This window comes from Euprymna scolopes, chromosome 21, assembly GCF_053919585.1.
Source record: "Euprymna scolopes isolate OS-2025 chromosome 21, ASM5391958v1, whole genome shotgun sequence".
Classification (NCBI taxonomy): domain Eukaryota; kingdom Metazoa; phylum Mollusca; class Cephalopoda; order Sepiida; family Sepiolidae; genus Euprymna; species Euprymna scolopes.
The window spans coordinates 25463829-25485606 of NC_136502.1; the positions used below are offsets into that span (position 1 = coordinate 25463829).

General features: G+C 30.5%; 1 protein-coding gene across 1 annotated transcript; it reads left to right on the forward strand.

Annotated features, from left to right (window-relative positions):
- Positions 1-1091: 1091 nt before the first annotated feature.
- LOC145242891 (protocadherin beta-2-like) lies at positions 1092-20629 on the forward strand. Its single transcript, XM_080105999.1, has 4 exons — positions 1092-1248; positions 2020-4515; positions 5653-5815; positions 20235-20629. The coding sequence occupies exons 1-4, from the start codon at positions 1225-1227 to the stop codon at positions 20498-20500; spliced, it is 2949 nt and encodes a 982-aa protein (XP_079962125.1). The 5' UTR covers positions 1092-1224; the 3' UTR covers positions 20501-20629.
- The last annotated feature ends 1149 nt before the right edge of the window (positions 20630-21778 follow it).

Below are 21778 nucleotides of genomic sequence, written 5' to 3' on the forward strand. Positions count from 1 at the left end.
GAGAGATATAAAATAAATGTTCACCAACATGTAAAAATTCAAGTTAGAATTCAAAGGAATTGAGATAAAAGGAGAATTTAGGGAAGATATTCAAGTCATTGTTAAACTGAAAGGATGGTATTTAAAATGAATATTGATATAATTTACAAGTAATATTCAAATGAGAAAAAGATGCAAAATGTACAGAAATCTGTTATATATGGTATCAGGATGCAAATTAAACAAATACGCAGAAGAAAATTTGTAAAAAGATGAAAACCGAGATTGAAAGTAATTTCTCGATTTATCAATATATTATTTTCAAAAAAAAAAAAAATACTTTACTATTTTAATATTTAAAATAAGAAACTTTCCAAATAAACAAAACATTGCTGTAAATACAAGGAACATTTAGTTGATATTTTTATATATGTTTAAAAATCATTAATTCCTATAAAAATAATAAAAAAAGATACAAAGAGTTGCACATAAATAATAAAATTATAATTGCAAAAGTGTCATTTCTTTTTTAAGTTACTCGTAATAAAAAAATATGTAATATATATTTAGAAAATAATATTAAGCATTGAAATTTTATTGTTTTCTAAACTTTTTAATGGAAATAACTTGACAATAGAGCTCAAAAAATAAATATACCAAATAAGAAATTCCGTACAGAACAAAGGAGTAATACATATTAAATAATACTATATACATCTGCATTAAGTATTTTTAAAAGTAAAAACCTTCTGAACTAAAAATGGAAACCTTCTAGTAATGTTATAATTCTATGAACTGAATTGAAAAACTCCTATGATTTGATTTATTTGAAAACAAGATAGAAAGAAGAAAGCAAATCACACAATGAATAAAAAACAAAAAAACAAAAACAAAGCAATAACAAAAAATGGGGTGAATAAATTGAATTTTGGGAGTTAATTTAAAAACATATATTTTTTATTTATTTTTATATTAATGAAATGGGATATAAAAATAATAATATAGTCATATGAAAGTCTTTAAAAATATAAAATATTAAAATTTGCATTTAAACTCAAAACTGGAATGACAATCTAAACTTGCATACATGAAGCATAGCAGTTCCCATCTATTGTGGCAGCCATTACACAAACAGCATACACTTTAGGACCATCTTCTTTATTATGTCATACAAAGACAGCAAAAATTCAAAAGAAAATTACATGGAATACCAATATAGATCACAAAAACGAATGTAATTTTCATATGTTTCAACATCTAAATAAAAAGGTAAGTAAATTTGCTTATTTTTTATTTTATATCTTCCTAATTTCATGTCATCAATAAGCGTACATAGATATTATCATGTTAATCCATCCAGGTTTTATGAAATAAAAACGAATATTTGCAATTAGATTGCTCTTTTGTGGAATATTAAAGGTAATTTTTTAGCTTATGAAAACTGAAAATAAAAAAAATATATTACTTTGTTTGTAAAAAGAAAAAAAATTTCTTTGTCCTCATTTTATTTCCACAAACATATCTTTGTTTTAGTCATTTTTCATGAAATAGACAATAGATAATAAAAAGCTAGAATTTGTCAAAAAAAGTTTTTCTTAACAAATATATTAGCTTTGAAAAAATATTTTTCTCAAACAATGAAACAGATATGACTTAATTAAAATAAAAGAAAAGTGATATGTCTAAACAAGCAAACAATAAACATGGCTGCTTGCATGAGTTTTCTGTTTCAGGAATATACAAATAGAATTTCTTTGTTAAAAATAAAAATTATAAACATTTAATTAAAATATGTATGAAAAGGAATTCTGAATATTTATATATCAAAGTTATTCATACTTGTAAAAATAACTCATAATCATTTTCAATAAATTTTATAAATACAAAAACGTAGATGAAATATTAACAAATTATTGAAATTTTATAATGTTTTATGAGAAAACGAATTCTAACTAGGAAAACATATGAGAATACTTTAATGAAATAATTGTCAGTTGATTATAGTTCTCTGATTAAATAAAATATTCTTTTATATTGCAGATAATTTCACATCCCTATTATAATATAAAGAAAGAATACATGCCTACAAGCAGAAAAATGTTGATGCAAATAAGCATTCTTCTGTCCCTTCTAAATCTTTGTAAAAGTGTTGACCTGACATTCAAAGTTGAAGAAGGTAAAAGTCCTGGCACTTACCTTGGAGACATTGCTGCTGATTCTAATGTGATGGATGATGTGGCCATACAAGATCAAAATCTCATTGCATTCAGTCTTATGGAACAGGATGGAACAAGCAGCTCTCCATTATTTCGGATTTCTAAAAATACAGGAAAACTTTATACAGCACAAACATTGGATGCTGAGTCATTGTGTACATTCAATAAGGAATGTTTTGTGATGGTTGATGTTGCTGTTCAAAAATCTAAAAGAATTATGAAGATTTTAGAAGTAAAAGTAAAAATTCAAGATGTTAATGATCATGCACCTGAATTTCCTGATAAACAAGTGACCATAGAATTTGAAGAAGGGGATGGCAAAGGAATGAAAAAATTAATACCAAATGCAATCGACAAAGATGTTGGAGAAATTAATTCCCAAATTTCCTATGAGGTAAAAAAGAAAATGAATGAGCCTTTTACATTAGATATTTCTAAAAAGGTTGATGGTACATCTAAACTAGGTATAAAACTTGAAAAAATGCTTGATAGAGAGGAGAAAAATTCTTACACTATTGAAGTAATAGCAAAAGATGGTGGAACACCATCAAAACACAGTATTTTACTTGTTCGCATTTCAGTTTCAGATATCAATGATAATACTCCTATTTTTTCTCAAAATATATACAATGTTTCTATCAAAAACAAACCAAGTGAAACTTCTTCTATTGCAACTTTATCTGCCACAGATTTGGATTCTGGTAAAAATGGAAGAGTCACTTATCATTTTAATACAAAAACATCTGATGTCGCAAAAAGTCATTTTAAATTAAATCAACAAACTGGACAAATTTTTCTTGAAAAAAAATTCACATTAAGTAATATAGTAACACATACTTTATATGTCGAAGCTCAAGATGGAGGAAATCCACCATTAAATTCTCTTGCAATGGTTTTAGTAAACGTAATTAACCAGCAAAATAATCCTCCCAAAATACACCTAAAGTTCCTGGCAGCATCAGGAAAAGATTCAACGTCAGTTTCGGAAGACATTGAGGTGGGAAGTTCCATTGCATATGTAAAAGTGACTGATCATGATGTTGGACAAAATGGAGAAGTGAGTTGCAATCTGCATTATGATAAATTTAAACTACAAAGTCTCGACACTAAGAAATACCAAGTAATTGTGAAAAAAGCATTGGATAGAGAAAGAGAGGCAAAGCATGAAATTATCATCAGCTGTCAAGATAAAGGATCTCCTCCACTGCAAAGTAAGAGTAAGTTCTCCATCAAAGTCACCGATGTGAATGATGTAAGGCCACAGTTCTCTATGGAGACATTTAAGTTCTTGATTGAAGAGAATGAGAAGTCGAGATTTTCTGTTGGCTTCATCAATGCAACAGACCCAGACCTGGGAGTTGGAGGAAAACTCACCTATTCTCTGCTCACAAATAACAAACAGTTTTTACCTTTCAAAATTAAAGATGATGGCATGATTTCAGCAATTATGTCACTGGATCACGAGTTTCAAAACATCTACAAGTTTCAAGTATTTGTGAAAGATAATGGAATCCCATCTCTCAATAATACAGTCAACGTCATTGTTGAAGTGACTGATAAAAATGATAATGCTCCGTATTTTACATTTCCCAGTGTCAATCCTTATAACATGGATGTTGTATATTACCGGCATCATTCAAAGAACATCACTTGTGTAAAGGCAGCTGATGGAGATAGTCAAGAGAATGCATTTCTAAAATATGAAATAATCAGAGGCAATGACAAGCAGATGTTCACCATCAACCAGTACACTGGTTTGTTGACTTTCAATCGGGCACTTGCGCAACAAGATGCTGGTTCCTATGAGCTAGTGTTTATTGTCAAGGATAGTGGTAGCCCAGTTCTATCAGCAACAACTAGTATGTTTTTCACTGTGACTGTAAGCAACAAGACATCAGAAATGCTAAGTGCCGTTCATACGATCACTGAAGATAAAGTTGATCTTACATCAGTCATTATTATTACAGTTGTAGCAGTGACCGTAGCAGTCATCATCACTGCTTCAATCTCGGTATGCATCATTCGCTGTAATGATCAGAGAAATGTCACATATGCCCATGCAATGGCACCAGCCAATGTGGGTGTTGTTGGTCCAAGTGGCAGATATATGAGTGATCAGAGACATTTGATGTGTCCTTCAAAGCAGGGAATATCTTGGCCAACTGCTGTCAATGTAAATAAAAACCAACCAGATGAAATAAGAAGTGCACATATCAATCAAACCAGTAGAGAATCCTATCCTGCAGAAAAACTTCCCAGTCAGCAGCAAAGATCAGCTTCATTGCCACAACCCCATACATCTACAAATGTCGAATCTCAGGTTTGTAATTTTTTACTTTTATCTATATAATATTTAATATGTAACAATAAGAAAAAGCATTTTTACTTTTTCATATGGGACTTATGATTCTTTTGGATTTAATGAAGTAATTAATTATAAATTTTTTAATTTTTTAATTGGTATATCATCAGCCAGAGATATTAATTTCTGTAATATTTGTCAAATGAAAATTTTTCTAAAGTTGTTTTCCTTTAAATTTTTTTTATTTCACTTTAATTTGAAAAGACAATGCTTTTTTGTTTTTTAAATTATTTTTCTACAAAATGGGCGTTTTATGCAAATTATACATGCTTATGATCCAAAATTGATAAATCTGCCCCATTTAATATAATGGTTAGCGTGTTTACTAATGAACTGGGCAACCAAAATTCAATCCTTCAAAGGTAAGTGGAGCAATGCAGGGGAAAGAGTGACACCCTTCCCTACAAAAGAGAGCCTTTGGGTCACCTTCAACTATGATTGGCCACTTTACTTATATATATATATTTTTTTAAATCTCAAAAATAATTACATGACAAACAGCTGATGATAGCTTCAATGTTATAAGGTTAGGTCCAATATTTATAATTCACAACTGATACAGATAAGTCCCTTTGGTATTTTGTGAATTTCCTAACATTGAAAATTGGCTTATACAAATTCTAAGTCTGAAATACATGGATTTAGTGAGTATTGCAAGGATTTTACTTCTTAAAAGCCAAATATTAGTGTTAGGATAGTATTGCTGTCACTAGGAATATGGAAGAGGGGAATGTTTCTGCATTATTATAAGTGGGTGCTGCCTCTGTGCATGCCATTTCCTGCAGATGACCGCTATAAATTGAGTGTTTTTTGTCTTACATTTTATTATTAATATTGAATATATATATATATATATATATATATATATATATATGTATATGTAGAGAAATAAAAAGGAACAAACCGTATTATGTGTTCATCAACGTTTCGTCTTTATTTCGAGCCTTCTTGAAATAAAGACGAAACGTTGATGAACACATGATACGATTTCTTCCTTTTTATTTCTCTATTTTGTCAGAATACTATTTCCATTATTTTCATCATATATATATATGTATACACACACACACATATATATACATATTTGCATTTCAGAGAGGTGTTCAAAATGAGATAATGTTACCTAGCACTCCAAAAGGTAAACTCCAACATGGAATGTCAGCAGAATATAGTAATCATCGATCACCAAAACTTCCTCATTTTAACAGCGAAAAAAGCAGAATGAATCCAAACTCAAGTCAAAATGAAGAAATTGCAGGTATTTCACACACTGTTCATTTTTCTTAATTTTTCAATACATTTCTAAAGGAAAAAACAGTAAATATGATTTTTGTCTTACTATTAATGATTCATTTATTCATTTTAAAGCTTGGAAAGACTTATTGTTCTCTATTTAATATAATCTAAATGAATAAATATGAAAACTTTTTACATTTAGTCAAACTATATTCATATGACAACAATTTAATTCAAAGTTGGAACAAAATATTTTCAAATATGCTGTATATATATATATATATATATATATATATATATATATATATATATATGATTGGAAAACTTTCAAAACACAATCAAGGTTATACTTCATTTCCATGTGTTTATTTTATAATTAGTTTCCAATAAATTAATATTTTGTACAATTCATTTGTAATTTGATTCACCTATTTTCTTATAAGAAAATAGGTGAATCAAATTATCTGCAATACTTCTGTTGAAATTAATATTATCAATAATAATATCCATTAAAGCAATTTAATGAAAAATATTTAATTTCAAAATAACTTTCGTAGTTTGAATATTTTGAAATTCAAATCACAACTTCTGATTAAGTTTACACAAAACTATAAATACTTTTAGATTAGAATAATTTCTTTTAAAAAGATAATTAAATATGTTTGTTTTAAAACTAATTTTAGGATGATGATAATCACCATTATATTTGCCAAGAAAAAACAAAAAAACAAAGAGTATCCCCATTTCTCATTTTTCTAAATTACAAAACAAAAAAGAAAAGAAAAAAAATTTATATTCTTTTTTATAAATCTATATTAAGTTTATTTTATTTTCCTGACTTGAATAATAATTAATTATTTGAAATGACGGAATTAATTTTCATTTTTATACTTATACAAATTATGATAAAATGTTTAAATTGAGGGCAGAGTTAAAAACAGACAGTGGCGGGCATGGAAAGTGCTGTCAGTTAAAACCAGTTCACTATTGAGTCTTAAATCTGAAGAAAAGAATTTTTAAATGAGTTAATATACTAGTGTTATTCCTTTATTTCCTAGAGGAGCACGTTTTATTGGATCACATAGGATTAATATAAAAATAATTTAAATAAAAACACATACAAATTAAAGTATTGGTTCAAAATAAAACATAATTCTTTGATTTTTGTAAGACAAGTATATTTAAGAAAACACTGACATACATATGTAATCTGTCCTGATACTATATGTCATCTGTTCTGTTCTTGATTAGAGAAGAAGAAATCCTTCTCGACTGAGGCAATTCACAAAAAGTTTGTATGAAAAGTTATAAAATAATTTCAAAAAATTTTCTAATAGTGGAATATTTTACAGTGCTCACTACAACTATGTATTTGGCGTCCAATCTGATATTCCTATTTTCTTTGATTAGTCATAATGTGCCCTGGATTTGTGTATTTGACATCCAATCTGATATTCCTATATTTTAGTTAATTTTTTTAAAATAAAATATTTGTATAACTCACTGAAAAAGTTAACTCCAATTTAAATATTTGATAAGCATGTTATACTATAGTTTAATCATGTAAACATTGTTGATGTAAAAAAAAAAACAACTGTGACCTATTTGCGTTAATAAACATTTGTAATCTGTTTTCATAGTATGTGTATGTCATTTGTTTATGGTCAAGAGAGGAGAAATCTTCTCGACTGAGGCAATCCACAAAGAAATAATTTTGAAAAATGTTCTGTGAAATCATGAATTTTGGAATATTTTGCAGTGCACACTATCAACGGTCCATGTATATGACATTCCATCCGACATTCCTTTATTCCGTGATTAATCATAACTTATCCTAGCATTGTACATTGAAAAGATGAAATGGTGATTTAATTAAAAAAATAAACAAATATGATACATACTTTCATAGTTTATTTTTAGTTTTGTTTGAATTAAGCAACTTTCATATTTTATCTGCTTAGTCATTCTTACCTTGCTTAATAATTTAAGCATAAAATAGGATAGACTACTTCACCCCAGTAATAAGATTTTACATTGTAAAAGAAATATGATCAAATATTAATAATGTTACTTCTTCATATTAATTACTACACATATGAACAATCATACAACTAATAAAAATGATTTGTTACACAAATATCTACAATCTTTTTTTCCATGATGTTCTGATAATATATATATATATATATATATATATATATATAGGGTGAGCAGAAAGTCCTTGGACCAATTTATAAACGATTTGTTAATAAAAAATAAATACAGTTTCATAAAAAAAAATTGTATTACAATGATAATTTCCAAGACTGAAAATAAATTTCAACAATTAATTTTCAATATGGTCCCCTCTTAGATAACTTTCTCAATTCTCTGCCAGAAGTTTTTGACTGATGCACATCGTTTATTCATGCTTTAGCAATTGCTTCAGAGCATCCATACTAGGGTGAGCAACAGAACAAGCTTTTGCCTCCAAATATAACCACACATGGGATTTAAATCAGACAAAAAGGGAGGCCACATTTCCTTGTAGGGAGACAACCGAAAATCATTTTTTAGGATTGTTCTTATTGAACTGTAGCTCATATTCATGTCTTTAGCCATTTGTCTTATGGATCTCTTTGGGTTTCTCCTCACCTTCTCTTAGACAGCCTTAACCACTTTCTTTTTTTGAGGAGTGCAAGTTCTTCCATTCCGAGAATGATCTTCAGATGTACCAAAGTTTATTAAATCTATTCACAACATGCTACACGGTCGATTTGGTAACTTGTAAGACCTTAATAATCTCAGAGTTAGTTTTCCTCGTGCGATGGAGCTGAATGACAGCTTTTTACTGGATAATTTTAGACATCACAATTTATGTTTTTTAAATATACCTACAGAAAACGAAGCAATAAAGAATTTAGCCAGATGTTTGACATATTCAAAGACAGTTTAAGTTATATTCAATATATTCAACCATGAATATATTCAACCCCCCCCCATCCGATTTTGTTTTATATCATAAGTTGCTTAAAACGTGATTAGTTAAAGTTCAGAATAAAATCACGCTTTCTCTTAACGGTTAATTTAAAAAAAAAATCTTCTGAACGCTATTAAAAGTTAAATTCTTCACTAGTTTGGACACGGAATGCGTTGTTGTGATAAGTGATTTTCTCTTCTAATTCGCACTTTTTATTTTAAGATTCAAATATTAATAACTACATTTTATTTCAGTATTTAATTTATGTATTTCTGTTGTATTAAATGCTAGCTTTAATTTTTTTTTTTTTTTTTTTTGTTTTTTTTTTTCTCGTCCATAAATTTTTATCTACCAAGTTGATCTTAAATATTGTATAATCAATCCATTATATTATCATTTTCAGTCCCCCACCCCTAATTTCTGGCTCCCATCTTATCTCGCAATTACTTATAACGTCACCAACTAACTTCGGAAGAACCCCCCCCCCCCATCCGATTTTGTTTTATATCATAAGTTGCTTAAAACGTGATTAGTTAAAGTTCAGAATAAAATCACGCTTTCTCTTAACGGTTAATTTAAAAAAAAAATCTTCTGAACGCTATTAAAAGTTAAATTCTTCACTAGTTTGGAGACGGAATGCGTTGTTGTGATAAGTGATTTTCTCTACTAATTCGCACTTTTTGTTTTAAGATTCAAATATTAATAACTACATTTTATTTCAGTATTTAATTTATGTATTTCTGTTGTATTAAATGCTAGCTTTAATTTTTTTTTTTTTTTTTTTTTTTTCTCGTCCATAAATGTTTATCTACCAAGTTGATCTTAAATATTGTATAATCAATCCATTATATTATCATTTTCAGTCCCCCACCCCTAATTTCTGGCTCCCATCTTATCTCGCAATTACTTATAACGTCACCAACTAACTTCGGAAGAAACCCCCCCCCCCATCCGATTTTGTTTTATATCATAAGTTGCTTAAAACGTGATTAGTTAAAGTTCAGAATAAAATCACGCTTTCTCTTAACGGTTAATTTAAAAAAAAAATCTTCTGAACGCTATTAAAAGTTAAATTCTTCACTAGTTTGGAGACGGAATGCGTTGTTGTGATAAGTGATTTTCTCTACTAATTCGCACTTTTTATTTTAAGATTCAAATATTAATAACTACATTTTATTTCAGTATTTAATTTATGTATTTCTGTTGTATTAAATGCTAGCTTTAATTTTTTTTTTTTTTTTTTTTCTCGTCCATAAATGTTTATCTACCAAGTTGATCTTAAATATTGTATAATCAATCCATTATATTATCATTTTCAGTCCCCCACCCCTAATTTCTGGCTCCCATCTTATCTCGCAATTACTTATAACGTCACCAACTAACTTCGGAAGAAACCCCCCCCCCCCCATCCGATTTTGTTTTATATCATAAGTTGCTTAAAACGTGATTAGTTAAAGTTCAGAATAAAATCACGCTTTCTCTTAACGGTTAATTTAAAAAAAAAATCTTCTGAACGCTATTAAAAGTTAAATTCTTCACTAGTTTGGAGACGGAATGCGTTGTTGTGATAAGTGATTTTCTCTTCTAATTCGCACTTTTTATTTTAAGATTCAAATATTAATAACTACATTTTATTTCAGTATTTAATTTATGTATTTCTGTTGTATTAAATGCTAGCTTTAATTTTTTTTTTTTTTTTTTTTTTTTTTTTTCTCGTCCATAAATTTTTATCTACCAAGTTGATCTTAAATATTGTATAATCAATCCATTATATTATCATTTTCAGTCCCCCACCCCTAATTTCTGGCTCCCATCTTATCTCGCAATTACTTATAACGTCACCAACTAACTTTGGAAGACCCCCCCCCCATCCGATTTTGTTTTATATCATAAGTTGCTTAAAACGTGATTAGTTAAAGTTCAGAATAAAATCACGCTTTCTCTTAACGGTTAATTTAAAAAAAAAATCTTCTGAACGCTATTAAAAGTTAAATTCTTCACTAGTTTGGAGATGGAATGCGTTGTTGTGATAAGTGATTTTCTCTACTAATTCGCACTTTTTATTTTAAGATTCAAATATTAATAACTACATTTTATTTCAGTATTTAATTTATGTATTTCTGTTGTATTAAATGCTAGCTTTAATTTTTTTTTTTTTTTTCTCGTCCATAAATGTTTATCTACCAAGTTGATCTTAAATATTGTATAATCAATCCATTATATTATCATTTTCAGTCCCCCACCCCTAATTTTTGGCTCCCATCTTATCTCGCAATTACTTATAACGTCACCAACTAACTTTGGAAGACCCCCCCCCCCATCCGATTTTGTTTTATATCATAAGTTGCTTAAAACGTGATTAGTTAAAGTTCAGAATAAAATCACGCTTTCTCTTAACGGTTAATTTAAAAAAAAAATCTTCTGAACGCTATTAAAAGTTAAATTCTTCACTAGTTTGGAGACGGAATGCGTTGTTGTGATAAGTGATTTTCTCTACTAATTCGCAGTTTTTGTTTTAAGATTCAAATATTAATAACTACATTTTATTTCAGTATTTAATTTATGTATTTCTGTTGTATTAAATGCTAGCTTTAATTTTTTTTTTTTTTTTTTTTTTCTCGTCCATAAATGTTTATCTACCAAGTTGATCTTAAATATTGTATAATCAATCCATTATATTATCATTTTCAGTCCCCCACCCCTAATTTCTGGCTCCCATCTTATCTCGCAATTACTTATAACGTCACCAACTAACTTCGGAAGAACCCCCCCCCCCATCCGATTTTGTTTTATATCATAAGTTGCTTAAAACGTGATTAGTTAAAGTTCAGAATAAAATCACGCTTTCTCTTAACGGTTAATTTAAAAAAAAAATCTTCTGAACGCTATTAAAAGTTAAATTCTTCACTAGTTTGGAGACGGAATGCGTTGTTGTGATAAGTGATTTTCTCTTCTAATTCGCACTTTTTATTTTAAGATTCAAATATTAATAACTACATTTTATTTCAGTATTTAATTTATGTATTTCTGTTGTATTAAATGCTAGCTTTAATTTTTTTTTTTTTTTTTTTTTTTCTCGTCCATAAATGTTTATCTACCAAGTTGATCTTAAATATTGTATAATCAATCCATTATATTATCATTTTCAGTCCCTCACCCCTAATTTCTGGCTCCCATCTTATCTCGCAATTACTTATAACGTCACCAACTAACTTCGGAAGAAACCCCCCCCCCATCCGATTTTGTTTTATATCATAAGTTGCTTAAAACGTGATTAGTTAAAGTTCAGAATAAAATCACGCTTTCTCTTAACGGTTAATTTAAAAAAAAAATCTTCTGAACGCTATTAAAAGTTAAATTCTTCACTAGTTTGGAGACGGAATGCGTTGTTGTGATAAGTGATTTTCTCTACTAATTCGCAGTTTTTGTTTTAAGATTCAAATATTAATAACTACATTTTATTTCAGTATTTAATTTATGTATTTCTGTTGTATTAAATGCTAGCTTTAATTTTTTTTTTTTTTTTTTTCTCGTCCATAAATGTTTATCTACCAAGTTGATCTTAAATATTGTATAATCAATCTATTATATTATCATTTTCAGTCCCCCACCCCTAATTTCTGGCTCCCATCTTATCTCGCAATTACTTATAACGTCACCAACTAACTTCGGAAGACCCCCCCCCATCCGATTTTGTTTTATATCATAAGTTGCTTAAAACGTGATTAGTTAAAGTTCAGAATAAAATCACGCTTTCTCTTAACGGTTAATTTAAAAAAAAAATCTTCTGAACGCTATTAAAAGTTAAATTCTTCACTAGTTTGGAGACGGAATGCGTTGTTGTGATAAGTGATTTTCTCTACTAATTCGCACTTTTTATTTTAAGATTCAAATATTAATAACTACATTTTATTTCAGTATTTAATTTATGTATTTCTGTTGTATTAAATGCTAGCTTTAATTTTTTTTTTTTTTTTTTTTTTTTTTTTTTTTTTTTAATGGAGAGTAGAAAACGCATTGTGGATGCGTTATCGGCAGCTCCTGTTACTCTCGCTTCTTCTTATTTGTCCCTCAGTATTCATTTTTAAATGAGTGATTTTTCTGACAAAGGGAGAAGAAAAAGCTGTTTTCTAGGTTGGCAGTATTTTTGCGCGAACAGTTGGCAGAGTTGGTGGAAATTTTCTGTTTCTATGTCTATCCTTGTAGCCATGTCACTAGTAAGGGTGCTGGAGGTAAACGTTTTGTCTGGGCTGACGTTATCCGCCTGATAGTCAGGGACCCGAACCTTGGATTAACCACTAAGGAGGCTGTCCTATCAGCAGGTGCAAAGTACTGGGGCTGCTGTATTGCCATTTGGTGAATGGAATCTGGACCATGCAGTAGCTTCTGGTGGGGCCTCTCGATGCCATACTAGTGGGTAATTGTTACGGCTTTACCTTATCATGTGGTACAAAAAAAAAAAAAAAATTCTTCGTTTCTTTTTCTCTCTTAGTTTCCCCTCTCTGTCCTGCTCTAAGTAAATCTGTCGACCTAGTCCACAAATTCCAAAATTTCATCATGACAAGTTTCAAGAAAAAATACACGATTAAACCCGGTTCTCCAACTTCCAACGTAGACCCCTACTACCATGTCTCCTTCTCCAACATCAGGGGTCTACGTTCTAACCTTCCAGAGGTTGAAACCCAATTACAGGAGACTAAACCAGACCTTTTATTTTTAAGTGAAACTGGCATTGGACAGGCTATTTCCCTTGATGAGTTTGCAATTACAGGATACTCTAACTTAACTTCTAAATCTGACCCCCAAGATCGCCATGGGCATGGAATATGTGCCTATATTAAAGATAGCTTTCCATGTGGGAGGGACATCTCCAGGGAAGATCCTAACTTACCCTATATGTGCTTCCGGGTTGCTTTAGCTCACACTACTGCATTTATATTTACTCTCTATCGCCCCCACAACAGCGGAGTTACTATCTTTCAAAGCATATCTGAGAAAATTGACCAAGTCCTTTCTACTTATCCTTCAGCTAACATTCACGTATGTGGAGACTTCAATGTTCACAATGTCGAATGGTTGACCCACTCAAACAAGACCGATGATGAGGGGAGGTTCTGTCATGATTTCTCCATTGCCTATGACCTCACTCAGATTGTTCAGGAACCTACCCGTGTGCCCGATAATGACGGCCAGTATGCGAGCCTACTAGACCTTTTTCTCACAACTTGCCCTGAACTATGTTCAGTTTCTGTTCTGTCGCCTCTTGGATCTTCCGACCACTCTGTTGTATCAATTAAGATAAAAATGAAATGTAATAAGTCCCCAGACGTACCTCTTCATCGTACAGTATATCGATACACTAAGGCTGACTGGGATAGCTTCCGTACATTTATATCTGATCTACCTCTGCATTCCATGTTTAAAAAGGATGTGTCCTCTATAGTATTAGACCTAACTGAATGGTTAATTGTAGGTATTGACCATTTCATACCCTCTAAAAAGTTTCAGCAAAAACCTAACAGCCAGCCATGGTTCTCTCCAGAATGTGCTGCTGCCATTGCGCACAGAAATCACTTTTTCCACTGCTTCAAACGTAATAGATGTATGGAAACTAAAGCCGTTTTCAGGACTGCCAGCAACCATTGTAAGAAAGTAATAAGGAACGCAAGAGAGTTGTATGCTCAATCTGTTAAGTCCAAAGTAGCTGAGCAGCGGCTTGGTTCCCACCAGTTTTGGCAAATAGCAAACAGAATCCTGAACAGAAGCGTGTGCTCCATCCCAACTATTATCAATGGATCTGAGGTAATCTCGTCAGCATCAGACAAAGCCAAACTCTTTGTCAAGAACTTTGCAGCTAATTCTACCCTTTGCGACCAAGACCGCCAACCCCCAATATTTCCTCTTGTATCAGAAAACACGCTATGTGATATACGTATATCTGTACGTGATGTTGCCAAGCTAATCAAAAACCTTGATTCCAGTAAAGCAACTGGCCCTGATGGTATTCCAATTATAGTACTCAAAAAACTTCAACCTGAACTAGCGCCCATACTTACAAAACTGTTTAAACGTTGTCTTAAGGAGAATAGTTTCCCATCTCCCTGGAAAATCTCATCAGTATGCCCTGTATTTAAGAATTCAGGTGATCGCTCATCCCCCTCTCAGTACAGGCCAATAAGTCTCCTGTGCGTCATGAGTAAGTTGCTAGAATCTGTATTAAATACAGAAGTAATCAACCATCTCAACAAAAATAACCTTCTTAGTGACACTCAATATGGTTTCCGTTCTGCTAGATCTACAGCAGATGTCCTTACAGTTATATCGCATAGGATTAGCAAATCTCTCGACGGTGGCAATCTTTCTAGGGCAATTGCTCTTGACATATCTAAAGCCTTTGATAGGGTATGGCATAAAGGTTTACTTCATAAGATCGCTAGCTATGGTATAGCTGGAAAAGTCTTCTCAATTATTAAATCATTTCTTTCTGATAGGTTCATAAGAGTAGTAGTTGAGGGGCAAAAATCAGAAGCTCACAGTATTAATGCCGGTGTCCCTCAGGGATCCATCCTGGGCCCAACTCTTTTCCTGATCTACATTAATGATCTTCCAAATCATATCCTTACATCATTTGTAGACATTTATGCTGACGACACTACCATTTATGGTACCACATCTAAGACAGTAAACGAGCAAGTTCTCTCCAATTCTCTCTCCTCTGATCTTGAGCACGTAGTACAATGGGGAAAGGAGTGGCTGGTTACTTTTAATGCATCTAAAACCAAGCTTTTATCTTTACATCATCAACATTCTAATCCACATTTGTCATCAATTGAAATGAATGGCTCTCGTCTTCAGGAGGCCTCAAGTTTTGACAAGCTTCTGGGCTTGACCATTACTCCTGATCTTAAATGGAACATGTATATCAAATCTGTTGCCAAGGCCGCTGGAAAAATGGTGGGATCTTTCTTTCGATCCAGTAGATATCTCACTGCTGATGCTATTCTCTATCTATATAAGAGCCAGGTACGTCCAAGGATGGAATACTGTTGCCACATCTGGGCAGGAGCTGCTAGAAAGAACTTGTCCTGCCTTGATAGAGTTCAAAATAGACTTCGTAGCCTCGTAGGAGATGTCCTTTTCTCCTCCTTGCAACCTCTATCTCACAGAAGAGATGTTGCGAGTTTGTCTCTGATGTATCGTTATTTTCATGGAAAGTGTTCAACTGAGCTTCAATCTATGGTCCCCCCTCGCCAAACTTTCACAAGAAACACTCGTCTAGCTGTAAACACTATCAATAATTTCCCCCACTCTTTATCTGTGCCTAAACCTAAACGTAGATTCCATGAACAAAGCTTCTTTCTTAGAACTGCACGCCTGTGGAATTGTCTTCCGTTTTCCTGCTTTCCGGCTGACTACAATATGGTTTTGTTCAAGTCTAAAGTAAATAAGTTCTTGATGAGCCGTTCCATATAAGTTATTAAATTTACCAAATTTTCATTACTAATGATTACTATATTGACCAACTTCTACTGTACACTCTTTAACCCTTATCCTTGAGTGGCCTCTGGGCCTTGATAATGTGGTGATGCCTTTGTAAAAAAAAAAAAAAAAAAAAAAAAAAAAAAAAAAAACCATACATTTAAAATAAACCCAAGAACTTTCTGCACCCCTGTGTGTGTGTATATATATATATATATATATATGTGTGTGTGTGTGTGTGTGTGTGTGTGTGTGTGTGTGTGTGTGTGTGTGTGTGTGTGGATATGTCTGACTGATGAGTCCAAATGAGGGCGAAACTCGAGTCTTAGACTTCCGGTTCGTTGACTGGCATGGCTCTTGTGGACTGCGGCGTTCTTTGGGCTGTGGAAATAATTATATATAATATCTCACATTCTGAATATATATATGCATATATATATATACATACATCAAAACGTTTACTACAATTCTTTGTTAAAAGCTCAACTATAAAGCAGTGCACTCTATTTTTCATTACTGAATATGGATTATGACAGTTTCAGCTCTCGGTCTACTTACTGAGAAAAGAAGGATAGTAACAGTAGTTTGTAGCTTTGAGCTATCAAAAAACAGTTATTACGAATAAGTTATCATAGAAGCATAACGTAGTCATCGTGTCACACAAGAAAGTAGGTTAGTTATCACAGAAACATATAATTCAAAGATGTCCATTCTTAATTTTTCAATGTTGCTTTTTATTAATAAATTTCTTTTTTTTTTTCATTCTATTTTAAATTTAATTTATATTTTAATCCAGAAGTGATGTCTACACACAATATTTTCTTACTCTTCTAATTAAATGCAGATCTTTCTACAAATAACAGCCATAAAAATAACTTATTTAAAAATACTTTTATTCCTATAAAACAGTACCTTCCCATACAATGTTATCATACATTCAACATTTTTTTTTATTATAACCATACAAAAGATGTTGCTTCTACATAAGTCTGTTACTGCAAGGATGCTCTTTCTTACTTATGAACTGATATGAACATTTGAATGTTCATTATTATTTATAAATTTGATAATTAAAAAAAACTATGATTAATACGTAAAAATACTCAAAAAAAAAAAAATGATGTAAAAATACTTATATGAAGTTCAAAGAGAAGAATGGTATTTCCTAAGGTTCTTCATTTTTCCTTGGCAATGCTTGTGCACTAATCTTCCTTGTTATAGATAAAGCTATAAATTATCAAAGATTTTTATATCATGTTGTTTAATATGAGAGTTAAATGAAAGAATACGTAAGCATATCTATCTATTATCTATCTATTATATATATAAATCCGTAATCCTGTTTGTTTGTTTGTTTGTTTGTTCACAATTTGATTAATATATACAAAACTTCCTGCTGAAAACGGTTATCTATATAAATTTTATTTACTATAAGATTTTCTATATAAATAAATAGCATCACGATCAATATATATACACTATATTGAAGGCAATATACATAATAGAACTAATCTAATTTGCATATTATATTAAAGAAAATCTTTTTAAATAATTCGCTCAATTAAAATTACTGATTATAGTAATGTAATTGATGTAATTGTTCTATTTAAGAGTATTATTTAAAGTTAATTTATTTAAATTATTTCAATTCAAGTTATTTTGTACTATTTGCTAAACTGGCACATTTTTAGTAATTTTCACTGATATTTCACTTTCGGTTATGAACGGATATAGTTTTTAACCAAATCGAGATATATGGTGATAAAATGATTTGTTTTAATTATTTATTTTCTATAAATGTAAAAGTTACAAATATTGATAAAAAAAAAAATAATTAGGCTAAGGATGATTTTATTTTTCGACGAAATATTTTAAATCGTTAGCCCTCTATTAAAGTCTCGGCTATAAATGTCGATTCATTGTAAGGTGTGAGCACGTTTACCAAAAGGTTAAAATTTATTTCCTACGGACGATTCTAAAATCATTTTTCAATTATTCACTTGACTGTCTGAATTTTATTATCGTTTCCATAATACTTTGAAAAAGAAACAAGGTAAAGTAATGCTTTTTATATCAGATATATTCCTACACGTTTTTTTTTTCACTTTTTTTTCTTCGATTTTCTTTTGAGAAAGATCTTATGTTTTCCTGTCTAGGTAATTGATTTAGTTGATAATATATATTTGTGTGGGGGAGTTTCGACGTAATTATGGGTTTTTTTTTCGGGGGGAGGGGGGTGTCGCTTTATGTCTCAGCGTCACTCAAAGAAAAATAATTACAGAAGTACAAAAATGTGGGTGCTTTTATCTGTTTAGTACTTCTGCAGTTTACAAACCGTGCTATTTTTTAGATATGATTTACAAGTGTAATTCAATTTTTGCCGTATCTTTTGTTTATTAAATTTTTATGTGAAAGTTCTTCCTTTATTAAAAATGGGGTACTTTTTATATACACAACCAAGCATAGTTTATCCGCAAAAATCATAATTTACATTTTTGGGAGCAACACAAACTGAAAACGGACCTGTACAGTTTTTTTTTTTCTACGTAATGTAGAACTTTCGTTTACATTTTTACCAGTGGTATCTTTTTCACATTTTTGACATCATCACTACTAATTTACCCCTATTTAATCTAATCTATATATATATAAATTCGTATTCCTGTCTGTTGCTTTGTTTGTTTATTTGTTCACAATTTTATTAAGATATACAAAAGGTCCGATACTCTTTTATTTATGTCTGTATATAGTATGATTCTTTCAAAATATATAATTAAAAGGTCACTTCATTTGAATATTACATAAAGAAAAATCGATTTTACTAAATATTGGTATGTTTGTTAATGTTTCTAGCGAGAGAATTGTTTTAAATATATTATTTAAAATTGCTTTAAATAAACTTTTGATAACAATTATATTGATAATATATTTAATTGAATTTCTTTGGAATTATTATTTCCGACATCGACCTTTTTAAAAACGGGTCTAGAATTATTTCCCCTTAGAAACTTCGAAACAAAACAAAAAATCTTCACCAAATAAAATAATTTGGTAATCTCAATAAGTTTCTAGCTTGAAAAAATAATTCCGTGTAGACAGAAAAGTGTTTGGCTTTTTGTTTTCTTAATTATTCAAACAAAATAACACTTACGAATAAGCTGAAAAGATTTCATTTGTTTGCTTTTATTATTCTTGAAACGACTATACAGAATCTTTGACCGCTTCGAATTCAAACTTAAGCCACACTTTTAAAAACAACCCTCCCCTCAAAATTTACGAAAAAAAAAGGGCAGTCAGAAGAGCGCCTTTTGCATGCGTTAATGTTTATTAAAGTTATTTTTTCAGAGTCATAAAATCATAAGTCTTCTAAGAACAGTAGGAAAAATAAGTTTCCAAATTACCTTTTCACTTCATTCGCGTTTCAGCTTCGAGCCTTCCTACTTGGCTTTTTTTGTGGGTGCTCGAGCACCGCTGCTTTTTTTTAGTGAAACAAAAGTTGTTTCGATTTATTTATTTTTAGTGGGGGTGTCTTTCCAGCGCACGGGCAAGAAAAAGTGCTCAATATCCGGAGAAAAGTTTCCTTTTTTTTGTATCCCTTCTGCCAAAATATTTGGTGGAGAGAGTGTCACCTACTTCTTTTTTTTTTGTGGGGGGGAGGGGGGTTACATTTACATGTTTTTATCCGCTCTTTTATTTTTGAAATTGTTGTGGGGTATCAACGTTTCCCGTGTGTTTAAAACGGAACTTACTGTCGATCCGGGCAACGCCGGGTACCCATGCTAGCTATTCTATAATCTTACTTAAAAGTTTAAGGCATAATATATTTAACTAAAAGCAAAAATACATTTAATCTGTTGGTTATTTAAACAGTGGAATATGAAACATAAGCTTGTATTAAAATATTAGATTTGTATAATAAGTTAAAAATTGCATGATTTATGGTATTGTCCATCCTAATATAGTAAAAAATATGTTATGGTAAATTGTTTCTTGTTCATTTTAGAAGTCTACACATCCCAATACTGCAATTCTCCATCAAAGCGAAGAGGGCAGCCATCACAAGAGACAGAGATGAGACCATTGGGACAGACTGTCAACTATCCAAGTGATACAACCATTGTGGCCAGGGGATTCTATACACCAACAATTTCACAAAACAATGACAACAAAGACTCTATGACAGAAGACAGTAACTCTTCTGATACAAGTCTCCCATCAACAGGAAATATTTATAGAAATCCAAGACCCTTACCCCCAGTACCTCAATGATATTTTGATAGATGATATACTCTTATCAGGATTACTGTTTCATAAAACACAAATTTTCTTGTATATAAAATAACAAAAAATACCTTTAATTTATTTCAGAAATAATATACATTAGATAAAAATTAAGAAATAAAAATATACCTATTATTTGGATTCCTCGGACTACTGTTTTCATTTTGAGTATCATTTTCATAAAGTTTTGGTTGATGTTACCTCTGACCTTCTTCAGGTGTATCTTGTTGAACTCAGGAATGTTTCTATCAAACCCAGAAATTTGGAAGGAATTCCGAACTGAACCCTTTATTTACTTCACATGAGTAGCATGCTCTCATTCTGTCAACCATGACTAAGTAGAGGTCTTAAGTAATTAGGAATTGCATTTTTTAAAGTAAATAAAGGATTCCATTTGAAATTCCATCCAGATTTTCAAATTCAACAGAAATATTCCCGAGTTTGACAAGATACACCTGAAGAAGCTTGGATATTACATCAACTGAAATGTTGTGTAAATGACACTGCAGATGAGAACAGTAAACCAAAGAATCCAAACAATATAAATAATCAACTCTCATCTAAAAAATTCAGAATCATAGAAATATACCTATTTAATACTTCTAATCATAAAGATAAACTATACATTTTTTGAAAGATAATTTATAAAGTATTACCAATATATGTTGCAGTAAATATTCAGATATTGAAATGGAATTTTAAAGTCATTAATACTTGGTAATCATTTCTCGTTGATATTATGAAAAAAAATTCTAGGAAATTATTCTTCAAAAAGTATGTCCTATCAATATTTCTTAATAAATCTTTGATATTTTAATTTTTTTTTATAAACTGAAGAACATATAAAATACAAGATATTCCAGTTCTAAAACCTTTGAATAAATAAACAAAATGCAGATGAATGACTAAATTTGTTCTGGTTGTTGTTCATATATATGTTTAACATATATGTATGGAACAATGCTTAACAGTATTGTACTTATAATTGTTTTCAATTATATTTTACTTGCAATAAATCACTTAATAATTAAAATAATGTAAAATATAGTATTTTAAATTAAGAAGAAATAGTAATTTTCCTGTTCAACATTGTCCAAATAAAAATCAGTCATGTTTGAAGAGTTACAATTTAAAGTTCCACTTGAAAAGAAAATATAATTTTTGCACTAATTCGAAGAAAAAAGACCATAAATGAGGGATAGATAGATAGATAGATAGATAGATAGATAGATAGAGAGAGAGAGAGAGAGAGAGAGAGAGAGAGAG